The sequence below is a fragment of the Triturus cristatus genome, chromosome 12 (genome assembly GCF_964204655.1).
Source record: "Triturus cristatus chromosome 12, aTriCri1.1, whole genome shotgun sequence".
Classification (NCBI taxonomy): Eukaryota; Metazoa; Chordata; class Amphibia; order Caudata; family Salamandridae; genus Triturus; species Triturus cristatus.
Window position 1 is genome coordinate 299,286,360 of NC_140595.1, and position 21,266 is coordinate 299,307,625.

Consider the following 21,266-nt stretch of genomic DNA (forward strand, 5'->3'; position numbering starts at 1 on the left):
CAAGGAAAACACGCCCTTATGTAAACAGGAGAGCTGTTACATAACTCAAGGAAAACACGCCCTTATGTAAACAGGAGAGCTGTTACATAACTCAAGGAAAACACGCCCTATAAAGGGAGGAACCGGGAGGTACAACGCTGTCGGATATTGTGTTTACACCGACGTACCTGCTTAGTGAAGAGCAGTGTTCCGGAGTGGTGCTCCAGTAAGGCAAGAACGGAGGTAGGTCGAGTCGTTACTCCCTGGGCCGTGTCTTGCCCCATCGTCACCTGTGAAGGACCCGGAAGCTCTACCGGATAACCATTGAGCTTCGCTTTTTGACTCGGCTGAGTCAAAGCGCAGTGGCGCTTTTGCTGGTTGGAGTCGTAACTCCCAGCCCGACCAGAGATACAGGGACTGCCAGCTGTAACGCACACCAGGAGGTGTTTGCCGCGTTACAGACTCGGAAGTCCACGGGATCGATCGAGCGGCTGCTCTCGGTTCAGTCTTCTTTGCTTGTGATTGGGGTATCGGTGACGCATCACCAGGAGGTGACTCCGCGTCCCGGTGCAGTCTGAGGAAGAGGTTGAGCGGCTGCTCCCTTCAGGTAGAGACCCCGGCTGGGTGTTTCCCTGACTCCTCGATTCTCCCCAACACTCTTCGTGCCCCTCACAGCCTACCGATTGGCATTGTCGGCCATTTCATTTCTGCCCTCTGTTGGCATACGCCGGGATCGGCGTATATGCAGAGGACGGTTAGGACCATCCGTGCTGTGGGCTGGTAACGTACTTAGCCTGGAGGATTCCAGTGACTATAACCTTTGTTTATTCCTTGTATTATTTTTGCCTTCATTAAAATAACTAAACCTTCACAAGTGGTTGCGTTCTCATTATCGTGTCTGTTAAACGATCCTGAGACGTTCAGGGCGTTACAAGGACTTGATGGTCAATCATGCCAAAGCTAGACGTTTGTCACACAAGTGTCAACGTGGAGGACTTGCTGGCCAGCCATGTCAAAGCTAGACGTTTCTCACACAAGTGTTAGCGTGGAGGACTTGATGGTCAATCATACCAAAGCTAGACGTTTGTCACACAAGTGTCAACGTGGAGGACTTGCTGGCCAGCCATGTCAAAGCTAGACGTTTCTCACACAAGTGTTAGCGTGCAAGACTTGATGGTCAATCATACCAAAGCTAGACGTTTGTCACACAAGTGTCAACGTGGAGGACTTGCTGGTCAGCCATGTCAAAGCTAGACGTTTGTCACACAAGTATCAGCGTGGAGGACTTGATGGTCAGCCATGTCAAAGCTAGACATTTGTCACACAAGTATCAGCGTGGCTGTATTTGTAGCATCCACTGCAAACGAGCCTTCAGGCCATCGCATGAAGAGAAGTGCCATTCAATGACAAAGTGGGCAGGATTCGTGAATACTATTTGGTAAAAAACGAAGGGTGTTTTGCCAGAATATTCATGGAACCGACTCTCATTTTTTGCTTTTGAGTGTGAAAGTTAGTTTTGGGTGGCATTAACATTGGATTTAATTTCCGAGATTATTTCATCAAAGAGTATTAGAAAGAAGGCATACGTGGGAAGGTGGCACACAGTGTTCGAGTACTATCAAATGTGGTTATTCATTAACCAGAAAACACAGTTTCGGATACCAGAGATGAGGGCAGGTTGGGCAAGGGGTGGGAAATATGAGTGTATTCATCAAAATTCTATCCATTCTTCAAGTTAAACAAATGAATCCTATGTCAGATCCCTTGGGGTGAACATCCAGTCATTAGGTTCTAGTTTTTGTACAAGTCAGATGAGACACTTAGGTAGGCAATGGGGGAGGCTGTCTCTTGAGAAAGGGAATACGACAGGGGATATTGTTGCAAGGGTGGTCATCGAGGAGGCATTATACAAAGGCAAGAAAGAGGGCTTGCTTCAGGAGGAAGGTAATGCAGATCCATCATGGGGTGGTGAGTTACCTTAAAGAAAAGGAAGCAGTATGGGGTATGACCTTATTCATAGCAGAGGCTAAGAAGACAGGACCACTGACCAGGCTTTTGTTTGGGCCAAAAGAAAGAAAAATGGAAGGAAGGCACACTGCATGGCTATGTAAAATAATGCATTTATTTCCAAAAAGTATATCATATCCAAGCATCAATCATTACATGCATAACCCACAATCATCACATCCATGAACCAGTTTCTATACAGTAGCTCTATGCATCACTCATCCGATCCTGTGTTAGATACATCTGCACAGCAATATCTTCAGTTCCCCTTTATCATCTATTTATTCAGGGGGTATATAGCGTCAGTGAATGTCATCCTGTGGCCGCATTAAAGTGCTCTTAGGAGTGTAAGGTTAAATGTCATATGCATGCACTGCTGAAAAAATGTGAGGAAGTCTCATGCCAAAGGCAGTTACCAAAGAGAGACAAAACAAGTGAACATGCCTTTTGTGGGGTGGCAGGGGTGAAAGGATTTGTGAAAAAGTACAAGTTTCTTTGAATAACAGTCTTTCTGGTGGATAATCTAACCACACATTCCTCACCATTTATTTCCCCATGTGCCAGACTGGATCTGGAACTTTTTTGACACCATTAAACTCAGCAGAGGCCACATCCCACCTCTGGAAGTGACAGCACAGAGACATGTATAAGACTCACCCCAGAGCGCTGACGTCAGTTTGCTTTTGAAACTCTTCAGCACCTCAGACAGATCAACCATAACAGATTGCAAGTGTGACAGTGTGCAAAGTCTAACTTGGGACCTTTTAAGAACCCTGAAAGTCTAGTCCACAGAGCCGTGAGGAGGGAGGGCAGTGGAGAATCAGTAGTTAAGAGTTTCGACCAGTAAGAACATTGCAAAAGGTAAGTTGTTCTGATGGACACTTCTATCTGCAGATTCCTCATCTTTTGAATAGATACCAAAGCAGGATCTCTCAATGGACTTGCACTATGAAGTCCTGGGGGACGAACCAGGCGAAATGGCCCTCCCTGTTGATTGTCAAGACATTAATGACTCGTGAAAGTGTCTACAGATGCCCGTGTAGCAGCCTGGCAGATGTCCAACCATGGAACACTCTTTATCACCACCATAGTGGAGGCTTTGGTGGAAGGAGCCAAAAGACCCTCAGGAGGCTCGTTTATAGACAGTTTGTATACACAGAACAATCCACCTAGGATAGGTTTAGTTCTGGACCACCTTTCCCTACTTAGCGCTGGCTATAAACATTTCATCCACCCCGTGATCGTTTGTGAGCTTGATGTAAAAGATAAGAACTCTTTTTGGGAGCAACCAGTGAAGCCTTTCTTTGACCTTAAAGGGGTGTGGCAGAACGAAAAAAGACAGGTAGTGTGATGGACTGTCCGACATGGAAGAGCAACACCATCTTTGATAGAAAGTATGTGTTTGCAGCACCAATTTGTCAGGGGAGAAGGCTTTATATAGAGTTTACACTGAGAGAACCTGTAGCTCATTAACACGGGGCACAGAAGTAATCGCAATGAAGAATACTGTCTTAATGGTCAGCAATTTCAGTGAGAAACTGTGCGCAGGTTTGAAGACCATATATATCAAGAATGTTGGGACCAAGTTAATGTTCCATATGGGCATACAAAACAAGGCAGGAGGGTAAATATAGCATTTTTCAGAAATACATTATAGCTGATTACTTGAATAACAAAGGTTAATCAGAGAAATGTAGAAAGGCCGGACACATAACCTTTAACAGTGCCCACATCAAATTCTTGCAAGGCCAGTGATAAAACAAACATAAGAACATCCAACAGCTTGGCTTGAAGAGGATCATCCAGATTTTTCACCAGGCCACACATTTCGTCCAAGAACCAGAATAAATGGATTTGGAAGATGGGAGCGGAGCCGCAAGGATAACATCCAATACTTCTGCAGGCAAATCAAAACCACTCACTTGGTTCCGCTCAATCTTCACACATGGAGGTGTACATTGTGGATTTTTAGGGGCAGAACGCTGCCTGTTGCTGGGCCATAAGATCCTTCCCGAATAGGTAGACCGAGAAAAAGGTTAATGCTTAGGTTTAGCAGGCCAGAGTACCACACTTTCCTGGCCCAATTGAAGCCATCAGGATGAGTTTGGCTCAGAACCTCCTGACCTTCTTCAGTACTCTGGGCAGACAGGGCAGGCATATAGGAGGCTGGAGTCCCAGTGCACGGATAATAGGTCTCCTAGGGAACCTAGAGGCAGGAACTCCAGCTCTTTTTAATCACCTACCCCATTTCAAGAAGGTACCTTGAACCGTGTCTGGAGCATTAGCCATTCATGGACCACTGAGCTCGTCTGCCCTAACATTTGGCGAGCCTGCCAAATGATTGGCCATTAGAGAGATCCCTTGCCTGTCGTGACACCGCAAGAGTTGATGCACTTTCTGGCACAGGACCTACAATCCTACACTGTCCTGCTTGTTGCAGTACCACATGGCAAGTTTATTGTCGTCAAGACCTGAAACAAATTCCCCTTGATGAATGGCAGGAAGGCCTTCAGAGCCAACCAAATAGCATGAAGCTGCAGAAGATTGATGTGGTGTCTCTGCTCTACCAGGTATCAAAGTTTCCTGATCGCCACCTCTCCAACGTAACGCTCAGCCAAGAAATTATGCAAGTATCACTATAGGGAGCGCAGGTCAGTTTTGTGTACAGCAGCCATCCCCGAAGGTCTTGGGTTGCCTCTTCCGAGATACAGATGTTGTCCAAGAGGCAAACCCAGTGTTGCGATCACTACAGGTGGAGGTTCCACTGAAGAGGGCACATGGGCCAAATGGCATGAGGGAGCAGAAGAATGCATGTCTCTAAGAAGCCTCAGAACCTTCCACGCCAAACCCAGGCGTGAGTCTGAAATATCAGGATTCTAACCTGGATCATGTGTTGGAAAGGCATTGAATGCCACGATGTCCAGGTTGGTCCCTATGAAGGGAATCTTCTTTGTAGGCTGCAGGTGGGATGTTGGCTTGTTGATGGAAAACCCATATGTTTGACAGTAGGCTTACATTTGTCTCCAGGTGGTCCGTGACTTACTGCTGCAAGCCACCCTTCAACAGCCAATGGTCGAGGTATGGGAATACATGTATCTTCACCCACCCAGAGTAGGCTGCAACCACTGCACACTTTGCCATAATCCTTAGGGGTGTGGGGGGGTATGAGGCTGAAGAGTAGGACAGAAAACTGGAAGTGTTTTAACTCTACCACGAACCAAAGGAAGCGTATGTGGGACTGCAGGACAGATACATAAAAGTATGCATCCTGCAAGTCCAAATACATCATCAAGTCTCCTGGCTTCATTGCAGAAAGAACCTAGGCTAGAGTCAACATCTTGAACTTGTTCTTTCTGAGGGAAGGACATCAGAAATTGAAGATCTTGTATCAGTAGGAGTCTTATGTCCTTTATGGACACAAAAAGTACTGGGAGTAACAGTTCTCTGCCCTTGGCAAGATCTCTCTTGCCATATCCCAAATTATATGGGTATAGCATCCCAGCAGACAGACAGCATTGAGGGACACAAACCCAAATTGGTAACGGAGAAGATCCTTTTTTTTAAAGGGCATCAGTGAGCTTCAATTCCCTATCTGTTGGCGCACTGGTAAATGTGTTAGGGTTAACCTTGCCGGTGGATGCTTGAACCACCAATTCCTTGGGATTTGGGTGCTGGATCACAAAGGTCAGGTCTCCAGAGGCAGGCCTTTGAGACCTAGCCATAGGGAGACTTACTGTGGGAGCCAAGTATGGTCTTGACCATATTATCATCAATGTGTTTGTCAAACCTTTATTAGAAGCCAGCAAGAGCTCTGAAGAAGCAGGCTGCAAGATTTCTGTCAGTGGATTTGTCTTAGTATCTATTTTAGGTAGCTGAAGATCCAGTACTTATGCTTCCCTGCTGACTACTACTATAAAAAGAGGCATTCTCCTCTGAGGGGTCCCAGTGGGGAGTCCAACTCGGTTTCAGGGGAAGTATCCAGTCCACTGATAATCTGTAAGTCTACATATAGGCCAGCATCATTGCATTGAGGGAGGAGAGGTGTAAATTATCTGCCTCTGTGTCATCATCCTCGTCATGTGGGACATTTTCAATCACTAAATCTAATCCACATGAATGGGGGGGAGGGAGTTGGAGTGGAGGGTTCAGAGGCCCAACGTGGTCAGTCATCACAGGGCCGGTACTGCTGATGGATGGCTGATGGATGGCCCTTGCAGTTCCATGGTGCCTGACTGGGCTCGAAAGGGAGCCAGCATCATCTGGAAGAGTAGCAACTCAGCCTCCCTGAAGTCTATTTGCTCAGGGTCGATGCCGTTCCAGGGAACTGGATGGTACCTAGACCTGCCAAAAGTAGACTCTGAGTCTGATGCGGAGGCAGATTTGGGTTCTTCAAGTACCTTCGCATGGGGCCAGTTTGAAGTCCAATGGTGCAACCTGTCAGAGCTGAGGAGCAATGGCTGGCAAAAGTTTTGGATCCATTCTGGTACCAGCGGAAATTCAAAAGATGGGACGACTGAGGTTCGAAGTATCCATAATAAGCTAAACACAAAAAATACGCACTGCATCGGGAATGTTGCAAACCTTTTTGTAAGTGGATGAAGCAACAATATTTTTCTCATTGCTAGGTTTTTAGAAGCTGTAGCTGCTGCTGCTTCACCTTTTACAGGAAAGGGTATTGCCTTGCCTGGTCTTTAACCGAAATGCCATCAGCACCTGTCTGGGAATTTAATTAGGGCTTTGTCAGCCAGTGTCAGGAACGAAGATTCATTGTTCAATGTGTTGGTTCACAAGGGGATTCTTCATTCAGTGCCTGACTGAAGTTGAATCACTAATTGTTGGGTGCTCAGGTTAGGGCTTCCATCATCTCTTATGAGTGTTGACATGGGAAATTGCTCAATTAGTATCAAGGCTGAGATAGGGGGTTGTGTATCCACTGTAAAGGACTGCAATGGATTACAGATGTCTTTGCTTGGCCTTACTAATATTCTCAAAAGGCCCTACATTGATTTCAGAATACAGAGGCCTGTTCCTGCCTAGGGTTAGATAGAGGGAACTCATGACACCACCCTTGTGACCTTGATTCAGCTACCAATGCCAAAGGAAATCCAAAAGTTGTACCTTTCACGAGCAAATTACTCATGAAACGACTAATTAACTACCCCACAACTTTCTGTTAAAAAAATCCTGAATACTTCTTAGTTTATGAAGAAGCATTTCAGACAAATGATGAACTGGTCTGGAGGTACACTTGTTGTCATCTCTTCACATCTACAGGGTTGAGAACGTAATAAATCGAGAAAAAGAATGACAGTTTTGCTTTCCACTCAAACTCCTTCTCCCAGCTCTAGATTTTGTCCAGTTCAGTCAGAATCTACTAAACACTAGCAGCTTGCCCTCTGCACCTAGAGCAGAAGCCTGAAATAACACAGAGACTCCACTGTCCTTCAGCTGGAATTCTGTTGCCTGTGCCAATTATGGGAGATTCACCATCACAATGGAGTTTCTAGGTTCTACTGGCTTAACTCGATTCCAGCAAAATCTTGCTTTGGCAGCCATTCTAAAATGCCACTGTCTGTGATGGAGTGTGGGAATGCCACTTTAGTGGGTGGGGCTTGGAAATATCACCAGCAGGATGAGGGTGAGGTCAAATTACCATTCCAATAATGTGATGTGGGAACTTAAATTGCCAGGGCTCGATAAAGGAAGCTGTACATCCTTAGCTGGATTGAGGGTACAATCTACTATTCTGGATTTTCCGGGCGCCAGTGTTTGAAGTGCAATGCTAAGCCAGCAGTACCTGTATTTGGTCTCTTCTGCCACTTGGTGTCTGAATCGACATGAACAGGCTCCATCTAAAATTAAATGGAGGACACATTGCACCAATTGTTATGCTAGAACCCCACTGCATTAATATAGGGGAGCTTTCCATCATATAGCTTGGATGGGGTTCCAGCATAATGTATACCACTGACAATTGTGGAATAATTATCCAATATCTTGATGGAAATGGGTAGTCCATCATCCCTTCCTAAGCAAGAATGGAGCGGGAGTGTTAGTGATCCAAAAAGGGTTGGAGGGTTACTGCATGGACTAGTGTTGGAAGAGGCCATTACTGGACCAAGCTTCGGGGAGCAAATGGCTAAGCTGGTCTATGCGACTCCCTTCATGGAACAGGGCGTGCCACTGACCAAGGAGGAATGTGCGAGCTGTACCACCTTTTCAGTAATGTGCGAGTGGAAACTTTGACCATGTGACTGGGAGCTCCGTCACTCACTGAAAAGAACGAAACTCACAACCTTCAGCGGTATCTCCTGAACCAGAGTGTGGAGGCTCCACAACTGTAGAAGTAGTGTAGAGACTAGATGGAGTATGGGCGCTTCAAAGCGTACACAGTGGTGCGGAGGCTCTACTCAATATTTAGTACCTGAAGAGTGGGAGCTCCATTGTCTTGTGCAAGAGCTGAAACAGAGGTCCAGTAGCAAAGTGCTTATACAGAGAACGAAAAAAGCTCTGGCACTCAGGGCTAGTGCAAGGAGTGAGGTTCTAAAGCAAGGGGATCCCCCACAGGCCCATAACTATGATGAATTACTAGATTAAAGTTACAAACATCATCATTTGAGGCAATGGTAGAGAATTCTCTCACTGGAGATCCGTTGTCACATTGAGCCAACTTTTCAATTTTAAGCATCTGCGTCAAAGGAGATAACTGTGAATGAGAACTATTAGGACCTGCAGCATTTCAAGTGCGAGCAATGCTGCATGACTATTATTAGAAGTTTATCTTGTTTTGCAGTGCAAGCATCGAATACTGAGAGGATCGCCATGATGTAAACCCGTTGTTATAGGTAAGTAACCTTTCCATTATATGTATCTAGGGAACATACCTAATGATGGTGATCGATTGTGACAGGTAATTTGAGTTTTTATACATAGTATGTGTGCGCTTACAAAACTGTTGCCCTGAGCAGCAGCATTATTGATGTTGATTGGGGAATCACTAGTAGTCTCAAAACACTCTACCCTTTGATCTGACAAACGACTGCTTTCCGGAAGAAACCAAAGTCCAACACTTTTTAGGGCTGAATCCCCAGCTAGTGACGTTTCAGCTCTAAGCTCTATTGTTCGATTTGGCTGAAGTCGTAGCAGAAGTTGCAGTTACTTGGGGGCTTGGGGATGAGGGGGGGTGCATCCGGGATTGGGATGTTCTCCAGGTCCAGCAGGCGCAGCTTGATCTCCGTCGAAAGCAAGATGTCGAGGTCACTTTTCATTCTCTCGCTGGACATCTCCCGCCCCAGGAGAATGTTCAGCCCATCTGTCCAGATGCAGAACTGTAGAGAATATAAGGGAGAAAGGTATAATGTAATGCATCCCAGCAGGGCATGATAAGCATGAAGGTAAATAAAACAAAAAAAAGCGTTATAGAAGGGATAAACAATCATGCTGAGACCCTCGGTCTCTCTAAAGCAGTGGTCAGGCCTCAGGCGAGTGAAGGGTTTTCCAGGGACAAAAAGGTGGCGGAGAATAGTTGAGATTTGACATAATACTTGTAATTTAACATTAACCATCTAGAGCCTCATTTAGACTGGCACAGTAAATGGGAATCCTTCATAAATTGGAGGTTTCTTCGTAAGGTCCATTCTGTGTTTCTCCACCTAATTTAGGAGGGACTAACTCAGTTTTTGTTGGCGGAGGCTTTTTGTTCCAGCCTGTTCTACACCATGCAAGGCATGGAAGACCAGAAAGGAACAAAATGAAACATACCCTTGTGCACATGGAGAAGACACTGCATGACATTGACATCGTTTTTTAACCATAAAAACTCCTCGCTTTGGGAGTTTGTTTTTGATAAATAACACGCCAACTGGCTCGCCATAATGCAATAACATGACAGACCATTTGGAATTGGCGTTTTCATAGCAAGTGCTTCCTTTGAGTTGTCAGGGACACTTCTGTGAAGGGCTGTCACAGCAATTGTGGGAGCCCATACATCAAAGTCTACATGAGGACCTTAGTTACCTGGGGTGTGGTGCTGAACAAAACATTTTAAAAAACGATTAATAGAAAGGCGGGGCCGGCATCGGCCACGCCGAAGGTATGGCGGGCGTGCCGGCCCCCGATGACCATACCGGGGCGGGCCTGTCGCACGCTTTGATGACGCGACAGGTGCGCCCCCGCCATTAATTGGTTAAGATCTGGGGGCGTGACCCGGAAGTGATTGAAAGCACTTCCGGGTCACGCACTGTGGGTAACGCCAGGCCAGTTAGAACTGGTTTGGCTGGAATAATAAAAGGCTGGGGAGCAGCGGAGTCTGCCTCTTTGCTCGCCGCTCTCTCAGCCTGCCACTAGTCTCGCTAGGAGGCTGTAATTTAATTTCCCCACCCACCGTCCCCTAAAAGCAGGGTTTACAGGGTGTATTGTTAGGAATTTTTAAGTTCAGGTTGAAATGATTATGTTTATCATATGTAGGATGAATTTTCGTTCACATTGTATTATGAGGTTTTTTCCTTACACAGGTTGTGTATTGTCGTATTTTAGTGCTATTCCTTGGTCAGGCGGTATGGTCATGATTGGTGAGCAGTAAATTGAAAGTCCTTAGGGGGGCGGCGCCATTCTTAAATGGGGTCGCCCAAGGGGGAGGGACAAGTGGTCTCTCCTAGAACTCCTGGGGCAGTTACAGCCGATTGGCTGGATGGGTGCAGGGGAGGGGGAGTTACGCTTTCCGGTAGGCTGCTTGGCCACCCCGCACGTGCACAACGGCGCAAATAAACGGCGCATAACTATAAGGGCCCCATTATGGAGATAATCTACAGGGCGTACGGTGGTGACCTGAGGGGTGGGGGGAGGGGGGGGGGGGGGGGAAGTACCCTCACGGGGAACGGGCCCTCTGCGCATGCGCACTCCGGTTGGAGGGCGGGCATAAGGGGGTGACCTGGGGGGGGGGGGGGGAAGTACCCCTCATGGTGAACGGGCCCCCTGCGCATGCGCACTCCGGTTGGAGTGCGTGCATAATAGGATAAGGATCTGGCGCCAGTTATTGACCTTGCCGTAGGCTCACAATAGGGATACGCAGAAAATAAAAGAATTAAATATTGTTATTATGATTATTGATGATGGTATGTTTAGATTCGGATAGAAAAACCTTGTATTAGAGATATGTTAAGGTTAGCCATCTGACATCTGCACCTACCAATGTAATGTAATGGTTTTCTGCGTATTGTGTAAATATTGTATATTAAATTGGTTAAAAAAAAATCATGTAAATAAATACGGCCGGGGGTTTACGATCCCCTAATCCAAAAATTCTTCTCATGTGATATTGATATTGACAGGGGAAGAGGGGGTCTAGGTAGTCCCTGGCCATATGAGTAAGGACCACTGCTTTTTGAGGTCGGTAATTGTTATATGTATTACTTACAAACCCTTTCACAGGACGCACAACTACAAGAAGTGTTGGCTGAATTTGTGAGGCTTCCATCTGTCTAATATCAAAGCAAAGCATCCTGATGTTAACTGCAAATACAAGCTGATACACACATGCCTGACTCCATAATGGGACTCGCCGCAGACAGAGTACAAAAAGGCCATACACCATAGAGCAATATTTAAGATTAGATCAGGTATTCTGGTTTTGCAAAAGTCGGGAAGGCTGCACAACAGGGATCTAGTAATTACCATATGGTGAAGTTTAATCTAAGGGCAGCTGTTAGTGAGGCACCCCACATAAAGGCAAGTGTTCTGGCTTTTGGGAAACCAACGTAAACTACATCAAAACACTTACTTAAAGGGCTGACTGTCTAAAAAAGCTGAAAAAGGGACGAATACATAATCATTATAAGTGCCTACAACTCTAACACCAAGCACATTTGCAAAATAATGTACTGGTTGGGGAAATAAACCACTGTGATTCCCAAATGTTCTGCCACACTTGACGATACTCAAAACATAAGGCATCTGTGAAAGATAGTTCTTCACAAGGTACATGGAAACTGGGCAGAGTTAGGACAGGATCTTCCGTTTGAAAATGTACAGGTGTACAGGGTGCTTGTTTCCAGTCCAGTGAGGAGCTGGCCTGGCAGTTCAGGCTACTCTGTTCCCATTGGGCGCAGGGTCAAGACTGATTTGCATATGGCTGGGTTCAAACTGGAATGGCATGGGGAGTAAAAAAAACTATGGATTTAGGCCCAGATCTCTGTACTGGGGTGAATGTATGACATTGTTCTGCATCCTGTCCATCAATTGTTCTTTCTGGGTGCATTGATGGCAGTCAGGATACTGAAGGCCAAACCAGAAAATTCATATTAGACAGTCAACAAGGAAACTAAACATTAGAATCAAAAGAAGGATGGTGGTGGAAGGATAGGATTGTACAGCTTTACGGAGAAGAGTAAAAATTGTGTAGAGGAAGACCACAGTTAAAGTGAACAATCTATTGTGCACAAATTGGAATACAATGATGCGTGTTCAGCGTTGAACTGGAGTAGTACAGAAAGGAATGGGACTAATAATCTCATTGATTAAAAAGAAACATTTTTAAGATATTTGCCTGTACAATAAAGGTGGATAAGAGATCGTGACTGAGAATTAAAGTTTCTCCACGAAAGTCAACTGCAACATACTGTCGGATATTTGCACGAGCTGGCCTGCTTTGCTTCTTTCTTTCCAGTTGCCTCATATCATGAGACCAGTGGGAGGTCACTCGGGAATAATTTTGTTTTCTTTTTAGGAGAATACTGGTCTCTCCTGGACTGCGTGTACACTCCATATATACCACCACCAACACTGTCTGGAATATGTACCACTGTATAACCTTCATAAAGTATATTACGACTTTTTGAGGTAATTAAGGCCTCTAGCTCTACTTCCTTCTGTTGTTCTCCAGCTCTTGGATGCCCCTTTAGTTGACATTACACAGGGATTCTGGTAGTGGAGAGTGGCTCACCAGGCTATTGAAGACTTGCAGGATTTTCATAGGGTTAGGAGTACAACTATTTTACCTATACCACCGGTAAAGGCAGCTAATGACCTTGTTTTAAATCCATGCAGCGTTCCGTAACTGTAATCCCTGACTTCCCCATGAGTGCATGGTGAGTTGGAATTACAAGTGGCACATATGAAAACTGCGCTGTAAGTTACTCACATTCAGTAAGGCTCTTTCTGGTGGATACTTTATCCAACTGCAGATTCCTCACCTTAGAATATCCCCCAGGCACCAGACTGGATATAGAGGTTTGTTTGTGGCAGTGCTTCCTCATGCCACCAGGCAGAGCAGTGTGTCTCCATGCTGATGCCACACTGCCCTAAAAGTAACAGATCAGTGCCACATGTAAACGCCACTCCTTTAAGCAGATGTCATTTTTATTTTCCCATGTGCTCCCTGAAACTCGGAGCATGAACAATTATTGGTAACAAACATGGGACCTTTTTAGATGTTATAAAGAGGCGAATCCACAGAACAGGGAGGGCAGTGAGAAGCCTGTGATTAGATAGAGTAACCACCAGAAAAAGTGTGACAAAAGGCAAGTAACTTGTTCTTCCAATGGATACATCCATCCGCAGATTGCACACCCTGGACTAGATATCAAAGCAGTACCTTCCCAAGGTGGAGGGTCTGTGGAGTGGACTCAACCCAAAATGTGTTGCACAACTGACCTGGCAAAGCGCCCTTCCTGCCATACCTGACTGTCAAGTCAATAGTGCTTTGCGAACGTTATGCACCAACAGCCAAGTTGCAGACTGGCAGATGTCACAAAGAGGCACCCCATGCACCAACGCAGTGGTAGCAGCCTTGGCCTGGTGGAATTTGCTCTCAGGCCTTCCAGGGGGTGCTTTTTGGCTAATGGGTAACAGATCTTAATGCAGTGGACTATCCCCCTTCACAAAGTGCTCGTCTTCCCAGCCTTCCCCGTCTTTGCATCAGAGAACCACACAAATCATTGATCGTCCACTCAATGAACCTTGGTAGATCGAAGTAAAACTTTAAAGCCTTTTTGACATTGTTAGACCTGCCAGCCCTTTGGTTGTTCCCTTCTCATTTTTTTTCCTTTATCCTCTAATTTTTCTGTCCACTAGTTTTTTTTTTGGTGTTGACGTAGAGGCTCTGGGTGCCCCATTTTCACTAAATGAGGGTGAGGCGCAAGGTGCTTCTCTAAAATGGAGGGAGGGAGAGTGCTCCTCCACAAAATGGTGGCCTTAACTGTCACCTCAGACCCTGGGCCATAGACTGTCATGAGGGGTTCCAGAACTTTCTGGGCCATTCTGGCCAGTCAGGGCCCAGGCTATAAATAGAGGTGAGGTAGTCGGCCATTTTGTAGAAGGTGTGACGTGAGGTAGTTAGGAGTAAGGCACCTGAGTGGGGGAGGTGGGTGCGCTAGAGAGGGAAACTGACAGATCTTAGGGCCTGCTTTTTCTTCCCCCTCGGCTGACACTACCCCCTGCCTCTTGACCTGACCCTGCCCTCAGCCACTGACCCTGGATCACATCAAGCTCGGGAGCTCCCCACCTAGCCAGGACTCCTGAAGAGAACGGGGAAATAGACTGATTATTTCTGGCTTTCTTGACTTTGCCTGGGACTCCTCCATCCTTTGACGCCACTGGCGTGTGGCCTGCCACTTCTTAGCCGACCTGCCATAGCTGGGGCAACACTGAGGGAGAAAGGGGGTGTTTGGCGCTTAAGCAATCGCCACCCCCTAGACTGTAGATCACCCCCTTAATTTCTACCCCTCCCCCGCTGAGGGGGGGGGGGAAATCCTGAAGAGCATCGCTGCGCCCTGGGGCCGAGAAGTGTAGCGCCTGACCTCTGTGGGGCCGAGAAGTTTAGCGCCTGACCTCTGCGGGGCCCGCTGAGGAGACCGGGGCCCCGCTGTAACAGAAGTTGTTTGCGCAGGGCGGTCCAGAGTGCTAAGGGAGTCGTCGGAGGATAGAGGAAGGCCGCGTTCGGCCTTGAAGCCCGCATCTCCCCGATCACGTGCCGGGGGCGGACTGTGGAACGCCGCCCCCGTTGTTGTTCAATTGGCTGAGGAGGCCGCGCCCCCGCAGGCCGCGTTGCTTCCGACGGCTGCGGGTGCGCCTCCTGACAGCCGCTAAGGCCAGTCCCCCGGGTCCCAGGAGTCAACACGAGGCCCGAAGACGACCCCACGGCAGGGTTTCAACTTTACCCCCCAGTCACCAGAGAGAGAGTGGGGACTGCCGGCAGGAGGAGCTCTCTGAGGAGCGAGCCCTCAACCGGTCCTGACGACTTCAAGGTGGCCCACAAGTAAGGAGATCCCTGGGGAGGAGGGCGGAAGGCCGGAGTGGCCCTGGATTCGCCCCTCCCCCGGGGAAGTCTCACCTCGAGCCTGGCAGCCTCCCACTGCTTCAGCAGAAAAGATAACTCAGCTCCTGGCCCTTCTCCTCTCGCCCTGCGAAGGATGTGACACCTGAAGAGTAAGCCGGGCATTTTGGGGCATAGGCGGTAACCAGCCATGTGTAGTAAGCCTATGTAAAGGCAATGATTCATGCATTCCAATAATGCCAGAACTAAGCCCATAATGATCTAATGTGAACAGCGCTGTGTTTAATACCTACATTTTGAGCGCATAGTGAACTAATGTGAATGGTGCTATGTTTAGTAACTAAAATTCAAGCGCTTAAGGAATACTGTGAACAGAGCTATGTTTAATATCCTTTTCCCGCGCATAATGAAAGGCTGAGAACAGCGCTAAGATTAATAACTAAATTTCAAGAGCATTGAGATTGCTGTGTACAGTGCTATGAATAATGACCTGATGACCAGAGCATTGTGGTTGTCATGTGCAGCGTTACGGCTAATGACTTGAATTAATGTGTTAATGAATATGCCGTGTTGGAATTGACCATTAGGTGGCGTGCCTGATCTCACGCCAGGTCTAAAATAAGAAAGTACTGCCAACTTAGTCACAGTGATATGTTTTGACCTTAATGAATTGTAGATAAGAACGGATTGAATTTATGTGAAAAGAAAGGAAGAACAAGATAAAAGAGAAGATAAAGCTTTTCTACCTTTTCTAATTATTTGGTGTAGCGTCATTTTTAGTGGTGGTACGCTGGAGTGTGAATTGAGTGTGATGCAAACACGCCATGTTACTATGGCATGAGGCCTTTTTCACTTGAGCCAAGCTACCCTAGGACTTTAGGGCCAACAGACATCTAATCAGTAAAGCCTCTCCTTCGTTTTCAAGGAGTGAGGGGGAGCAAAGAACAATGGTGGAGTGATGGACTACCTAATATGGAAAGGGTTCGCAACAGCTGTCCTGCATGATTCACAAGACTCAACTCCCTAAAGTTAAATGGCGATAAGACAGAGGTCTTGGTCTTTGGGAAAGACCAAGATGTTTGGTCGAGCGAGTGGTGGCCTATATCTCTTGGCATCTGCCCCACCCCCTCCCTATCAGCCAGAAATCTCGGCGTGGTTTTTGACACCTCACTTTCCATGACGCTCCAAGCAAATAGGACCGTGGCCACATGTTGGGGTGTTATTAGGATCCTAAATAGGATTCGGAGCTATCTTTCTCTCCAGGCCCGTAAGCAGATTGCAGTCGCTCTTGTTGGCTCCAGGCTCGATTATTGTAACTCCTTATATGCTGAGTCCAACAAGGGCCTTATCCATAGACTGCAAATCGTGCAGAATGCTGCTGCACGTTTTGTTCTGGCTCTTCCCTTGGCATCCTCAGCTACGATTGCTAGGAGAGATCTTCACTGGCTTCCTGTTCAACATAGAGTCTTTTTCAAGATTCTATGTCTTACTTACAGAGCTCTTGTGGCTGGCACGGAAGATGCACTTGGGTCCTTGCTTACCCGCTACAGTCCATCCAGATCTCTTCGATCTGCTGGATTATTTCAACTAGTAGTCCCTCGTACTAGACTAGTTAGATGGGGAGCCAGAGCTTTTTCTGTTGCCGCTCCTAAGCTTTGGAATTCCCTTCCAATTGAGGTCAAAACCCTTCCTTCTTTGGATTTGTTTAAAAAGGCCCTCAAAACTTGGTACTTTACCAAAGCTTACCAATAAGAGATTGCTGGTTTCGATTGACGAGCTGTATTATTTGAGTTAGGCGCCTTGACGCCCATTGGGCAAAGTTTGCGCATAATAAGATTTATTTCATTCATTCATTCATTCAAGGGTTCAGTGAATACCTAACAAACAAGCTATGAAACTCAGGAAGCTCCTGCTCACACCATAGTGATGACTCTACAACTGGAAACCTCTCGTTTAAAAATAAAAAAAACAGAACTCTGAAGCAGGCCTTTTCATGGACTGCTCCCAAAACATGGAATTCCATCCCAGCTGATATTAGGACCAAACCCTCCCATGATTGCTTCAAAGGAGACATCTAAAGAAATGGTGTTCCCATAAATCAGTAAAATGTGTGCACTTGCTCCGAGTGCTCTGGGAGTCAATAATAATGATTTTGAGCATGCTTGCTGTAGGAAGCTGGCTCTGTATAACGATGTTATCTCTCGGTGATAATACTGAGCACAGAGTCTAGGGGTTCCCCAAAAAAGTCAAACAAGCAGAAGAGGGTCCCTGGGTTCCAAAATGTAGGGAGAGGAAGGCAGGGAAAATCACAAAACAAGAACAACAAACCTCCCCCTAGCAATTATTTTATATATGGGTGATACATCTAACAATAAAAATAACATCATTATGCTGGGCGGACTATCGAGGTCTGATGTTAGAACCGCCGCCGGCGGAGGAAACTCATTTATTGTGATAGGTTATGGCTATGATGTGGGGGGTAGGGGTGCAAGGGCGGGGGGACTCAGGGAGTTCCATTCGCCTGGCTTTGCACGTATGTGGGGTCCAGGGCTGAGCAGACCTTTTGCGATCGGGGAGGGGTGAGGGGGTGGGGGTGGAGTTGGGGCTTTCAACTTATTTGTTGCATAATTTGATCGGGCAACATTGGAAAAAGTCCAAGTCACCATCCAAGTCACCATATCTGTGTGGGTTGATTGTGCAGATGTCTCTGGGATGCAGAGCTCTGCAACATATGTGTAACTTGACAAATAAAATCTGTTTAAAAAAAAACAAACAACATCATTGTCCCACAGAAACATTATTTTCCTAATTTATTTTATCAAAACACTTTTTTTTAAGGTTATATATATAAATTCAGTTATAACAAATGTTAATCATTCCTATACACAAAATATCTAAAGCACCCCCACCATGACATGGTACAAGATCATCACACACATAGCAGACCACAGATCACAAACACACCAGACAAGCCAGACATACCTCAATGAGGAAACAACAATACATCCAACAGACCATCATAACAAAAATTATACAATAAATATTTCAAAACATCATAATAGAACAACAAACAAACAACGCCGAAGCGTGTTTCAGAGTGGACATAAGACCAACAATTCCTTCATCAGGGCTCAGAAGGTACTATTCAAATGGTGGTCAGGTTCCATCCAAAGTTTCTCGAATATAAATTAACAGAGTGGTGTCGGGGGCTCTTTGGTCACAATATATCTATGTAAATAAACATAATTTAGATGGCACGGACAAGCAGGAAGAAACCAATGACTCAGTCATAAATCAGGTTGACTCCAGAAGGGTCAGAAGTATAGTAAAACGTAGATAAAACCAGCCCAGCTCAAAAATAAACTGGCGAAGTATGGACGACGGGAAGGTCTCCAAACACTAAGCCATGAGGAAACTGTATAGTTATCACCAGGGGCAAATGAAAAAGTGGACCGCAGTGCATTAAAAGAGGGAAGCCACAAAAAGCTAGTGTAAATTGCGAGCCGTTCAATGTGGAGGAATCTCAGGTAAATTAACTTGAAACTTATTAGATCTTCTGGTGTGTAGTAGCCGGGGTCTCTGCTTCCGTGGGAATCAGTGTACAGGGCTCAATATAAAACCAAAATCTCTATTAGTGTTAGTGTGGGCGAGCAGTCTTAGGCCTGACACAGAGGAGTGTAAGACATTTATTGCACCCACATGATTAATAACGGACACACGACTGTGAGAGTGAGATCCAGACCAATTTTATAAAATTATACTGTTTGTACTTTATTCTAATACCCAGGTCTTCTTAATAAGGTAAGTATGTTTTTAATTAAAAATACTTTTCACGTTCACAAATCGACAATTAAAAACTTTTTCACACTGTCCAATGCAATCCTATGGGGAAACAATATTGCGGTTTAACAGGCAAGTATTGAACTTACTTCGGAGCCAAATGCCAGCAAGGGGCAGGGGCCAGACAGGTACCACAACTGCACCAACAGCGGCACAGGGGCGGCCGGGTGCAGAGGTCAAAATCGGAGTTCGACCCAATGCTTTCCAATGGAGACAGGGGGTGCCTGGAGCCACACTGTTGTAGGTAAGTAAATCGGTTGCAAGGGCCAAGTTTTGGGGATTAGCACAAGCACAGAGGGGAGGCGAAAAAGCAGCACCAAACCTACATCGCCAGCGGCACAGGGGCGGCCGGGTGCAGGGTGCAAATTCGACGTGGGGCAACCAATGCTTTTCAATGAGGATTTTCGGGATGGCAAAGAGGCTGCAGGCGTGGTACCGGAGGTTGCAAGAGGAAGACCAATGAAAGCAGAGGTAAGCTGGGATGTAGTGGGTCATAGAGGCCCCGTCGGTTAAGCTCACCAAGGCCCAAGGGCTTCGGGTGCAGGGTTACCTTTGGACATTGGAATCTTCTTACCAATGCCGATCGCAGTCAGGGGGAGCTTCTGGATTCACGCAGTCCTGGAGGGCAGGAGAGGTCAGCCAATGCTGGACACAAGGTCAGGATCGCCGGGAAGACTTTACTGCACAGGTGAGCCACTCAGACTCGGGCCGTGGGCGTCGGGTGCAGAGTGGGCTAGAGATGCAGAGCTGCTGGGATCTGGAGTAGGTTTCTTCTGGACAGGTCCGCTGTCCTCAGGACATTGGAGTCTTCATTGAAGGCAACCATCCTCCCTGGGGTTTTGGAGGTCATGCTGCAAAACAGGTCGAAGTTTTTGTTGAAGCTGGACGCAGGCCAGTAGGGCTGGGGCCAAGACAGTTTTCTTCTGGCTTCAGCTGCAGGGTGTCTTCTTTCTTCTTAGGTTGTCACAGATCTGGGGTCTAGGTCTGAGGATGCCACCTACATACTAAATTTAGGAGGCATTTTAGGGGGTAGGGCCAATGGGCACCTCACCTGGGGTGACTACACCCTCTATAATGCCACCCTCCTGTGGGAGGGGGCATAGACCAAGCCCTGATTGGAGGGGTCCCCATCCTCAAGATGGTGGGGACTGAAAAGTGTGCTTCACCTTGCTTCCCCCCACCTTAGGGGTGGGGTTGACCGAGGTGGGCATGCCTCCGATCTTTTTAATTTTCCCGCTCAAAGTGGGTGTGTAAACGAGGGTCTGCAATCTGCTGCAAGTGGCAGAGGCTGGGGGTTGCATTACAAAGGGGGCAGGCCTTTGAAGCTTTCCTTCTTCGAGCCCTGGCCTATCCTGCCTGGGGGAGGAGGCATGATACCTCTGCTCCAGATGTGCATTGTTTTTGATCCCAGAGAGAAGGTGCTCTCTACCCTGGGGTCCAGAAACATGTCTGGTGGTGGCTTCTGCCTACAGCCGGTCAGAGACCACAACAGGGTTGGTAGGGATTCAGGAAGCACAACTGAGGTGCCCTCTGGGTACATGGTATAATAAATCCCACACTGTGTGTGGATTTATTGAAAGGAGTAGTTTGGTACCAAACGCTCCTATATTCAGTAAAGCCATCATAGTGCTCGAGTTGTCAAGTTCCCATTCCATGTACACTCTATGGCTTCATTGGCACAATATTGGGAAATTTTGCCCAATATTGTAATGGCATAACTGCTCATGCAGATATGCCCACACCTGTAGTATAATGCACCCTTCCTTGGGGCTATGAGGCCTGCTAGATGGGTGACTTACCTATGCTGCCAGACCGTCTTAGTTGGCATGGCACCCAGAAAAGGTGCCATGTCGACTTTGTCGTTTTCTCCCTCACAGGGAGCCCTCAAACCAACCCCACACCCACCACAAAGGAACTGGAGCAAAGTCACAGACGAGCAACTCAACTCAACCCTCACCCAAGACAACCACACCCCGGCATCCAACGCCGCAGCCAGAGAACTCCACACCTGGATTGCCAACTGCGCAAACTCGCCCGTTACGCAACACCGACAAACACCGCCCCAGGAAAGCCGCCTGGTTCACCACCAATCTCTAAGAAGCCAGATGCACCTGCAGACGCCTGGAGAAGAACTGGAGAAACGCCAAGCACCCGAAAACCACACCTCCTA

At 46.9% G+C, this 21,266-nt stretch overlaps 1 protein-coding gene across 6 annotated transcripts in view; it reads right to left on the reverse strand.

The window, feature by feature from the left end:
• Positions 1-2,081: 2,081 nt before the first annotated feature.
• Positions 2,082-21,266, reverse strand: part of ELMO3 (engulfment and cell motility 3) — a 185,254-nt gene continuing 166,069 nt past the window's right edge. For all 6 annotated transcript variants that reach the window (XM_085638688.1, XM_085638689.1, XM_085638690.1 and 3 more), the window contains one exon: positions 2,082-9,314. In XM_085638688.1, the coding sequence (XP_085494814.1) occupies positions 9,102-9,314 (213 nt within the window). In that variant the 3' untranslated portion in view covers positions 2,082-9,101. The remainder of the gene's footprint in view (positions 9,315-21,266) is intronic.